This window comes from Echinops telfairi, unplaced genomic scaffold (assembly GCF_000313985.2).
Source record: "Echinops telfairi isolate 266 unplaced genomic scaffold, ASM31398v2 ScPeMD7_7473;HRSCAF=8511, whole genome shotgun sequence".
Classification (NCBI taxonomy): Eukaryota; Metazoa; Chordata; class Mammalia; order Afrosoricida; family Tenrecidae; genus Echinops; species Echinops telfairi.
Window position 1 is genome coordinate 6,315,834 of NW_022111377.1, and position 2,649 is coordinate 6,318,482.

Sequence of the window (2,649 nt, forward strand, 5' to 3'; positions counted from 1 at the left end):
AAGACACACTGTAAGGAAAGCAAGACACACTGTAAGGAAAGCAAGACATACTGTAAGGAAAGGTGTGAGGCAGATGTCTAACTCCGTGGCACATGCTCTAGAGGTCTTTGAGCAGAAAGTTTAACTGTCTTCTTACTCAGCCAGAAGCAACTGTTTATGAGAAAAGTTAATGCACATACATGCTGAATTTTAGACAAGCGTAATATCAAAATCACTGCCAGAGTGCTTCCAACGCTGTGAAACCTGCCTAGAAACAGCCTTGTGTATCTTTTTCCTGCAGAGCAGCAATGGCTTCAAGCTGCTGTCCTTTTGGGGTGCAGCTTTGTACTGAACCGCTGAACCCCAAGGGCTCTTTGAGAAATGTGGCTGTGTTTGTCAAGAGTTATTAGGGAGTCTTTAAATGGTATTGTATGAGGAACAGTTAATGAAACTGGGAATGATTAACCTCCAAAACATATTGGCATCGACTCAGATGTGACTCATAGCGACGCGCTAGGACAGGGTGGAAGAGCCCTAGTGGGTTTCGGAGGCTGTCAATCTTTACAGGAGCAGAAAGCCTCATCTTTCTCGGGCGGAGCAGCTGGTGGGTTGGAACCACTGACCTTACATTTAGTGAGCCAGAGTGTAACCCACCCTCTGAAGGCAACCACCACACTGTGTTTTAGTCGTCTAACTGGCTGTTGCCTTGAGATGGATTAAATTTGTTCTTTGTTGCTTCAGAAGCAAAACTGAGGGCAGTGAACGGAGATGTCAGGGATTTCGGTTTTAATCACTGGAAGGATGTTCTTCCTCATCCACGAATCAATGAAAACGAGATGAGGCAGCCTTGTGTGGGAGTGAGTGCTCTTTTGCCAGTTGGGTGTAAGCTCCTGCTGACTGACCTCATTGCAGAGCTGCTGGGTGGGGTGGAATGTGGGACTGGACAGCTTGCAAGATACAGTTCATCATCTCCTTCAGGCCCTCTCTTACCTTCAGCCAGGGCAGGATCCTGACTCTGTTTCTCTCTGGTCATCCACTCCAGGTTCTACGATGAGATCAGGACCCCACTCCTCTCAGATATCCGCATTGATTACCCATCCAACTTAGTGAAGCATGCCACCCAAACCCTGTTCCCCAACTACTTCAATGGCTCGGAAATCATCATTGCTGGGAAGCTGGCGGACAGGAAAATGGATCAATTGCATGTGGAGGTCACAGCCAGCAACAGTAAGAAGTTTGTCTTACTGAAGACAGATGTGCCCGTGGAGCCCCAGAAAGAGGGGAATGATGTCACCGGTAGCTCCAGGCCCAAGGGTGGTGGCCAGGAGGACCCCAACCACGTCGAGCGTCTCTGGAGCTACCTCACCGTGAAGGACCTGCTGAATGCCTGGCTGAAGACTGATGATGAGCAGGAGAAGGAGCGGCTGAGGCAGAAGGCTGGGACCCTGGCGGTGAATTACCACTTCCTCACCCCGTTCACCTCCATGAAGCTAAAGCGACCAGCTGAAGAGACTCACACGGAGAGCCTAGAGCACGGCTATGGTGGCATGTCGGCCGTGGCAGGCCCTGAAACCGTGATGCAAAGCTTACGAGGAGCTAACATGCAACCAGGTAACCAGACGCTGCAGACGGCCAGACTGGAGGACCAGTAGACTTCAGGGTCTCAAGTTTGATTCCTTTGAAGTCCAGAGTCACCTCCTCCATAGTCCGTTGGTTTTCATTTTACATTATTTATAAAATGATCTTCTTTTTATGTATCACATCTCATCATCAATACTATTTATCTTATTTTGTTTCAAAGTCCTACTACTTAGAGTTTACTGATTTTGGAAACTATGATATAGTATTTAGATTAGTCTTGTTATTTTTCATCAGTTTCACTTTCATAATAGCACTCCTAGGTGCACCTTATGGTCATCAAAGAACATATCAGATTTGTTGTATTTACTTTGTTATAAACTGGGAGTTCTGGTAGATGTGTGTTAAAAGGTGGCATTTGGCCCAGAAACATTGCCCATTAAAATCAGTCCATCCATAAATCATCAGTCAATTGAGTACCCACCATTGCACAGGCAAAATCAGAGGCAGCAAATGACCAAATGAAGGTTCGTGTTTAGGTGCCTTCTATAACTTGATTTTCGAGTACTTTAGCATAATCCTCATATTATGTGTATGTTTGATTTTAGTTACCTGACACCACGGGTCCATTGGGATCTGGATTCCAGAGAGACCGCACCATTTACAAACCTATTCTCTCAGGGTCTCCTCAGTCATGGGCTGTTTTGAAGGAGAATGGGAGAAAGGAACGGTGGTTCAGCTAATCAATAACCTTCTTTTTATGTGATCTTTGTGTAACATCTTAAGACTCTTGTCAAGCTTACATCTCCAGAGGGAACTGATATCATTACCGACCCTATTAGACATCCAACAATGTGCTCCTAGTACTTGAGTGGGGCCCTAACCAAAAGGTCACGAGTCCCAACCTAGCAGCCACTCGACAAGAGAGAGATGTGGCGGTCTGCTTCCATAAAGGTTTGCAGCCTCGTGAACCTTACAGGGCAATTCTACTCTGTCTTTCCCGGTCAGTACGAGCCAGAATTACTGACTCGATGCCAGTGGGCTTATTCCCTGTACTCTAATTCTGAGAAGTGTTTGAGTCTGGCAGAGAGC

The 2,649-nt window shown here is 46.5% G+C and overlaps 1 protein-coding gene across 1 annotated transcript in view; it reads left to right on the forward strand.

The window, feature by feature from the left end:
• The window catches only part of ITIH5 (inter-alpha-trypsin inhibitor heavy chain 5), a gene marked incomplete at its 5' end in the record, with an annotated part of 125,102 nt that overhangs the window by 105,800 nt on the left and 16,653 nt on the right, over window positions 1-2,649 (forward strand). Inside the window, 2 exons of the mRNA XM_045285585.1 lie at window positions 252-324; window positions 1,022-1,590. Coding sequence (XP_045141520.1) covers window positions 252-324; window positions 1,022-1,590 — 642 coding nt within the window. The remainder of the gene's footprint in view (window positions 1-251; window positions 325-1,021; window positions 1,591-2,649) is intronic.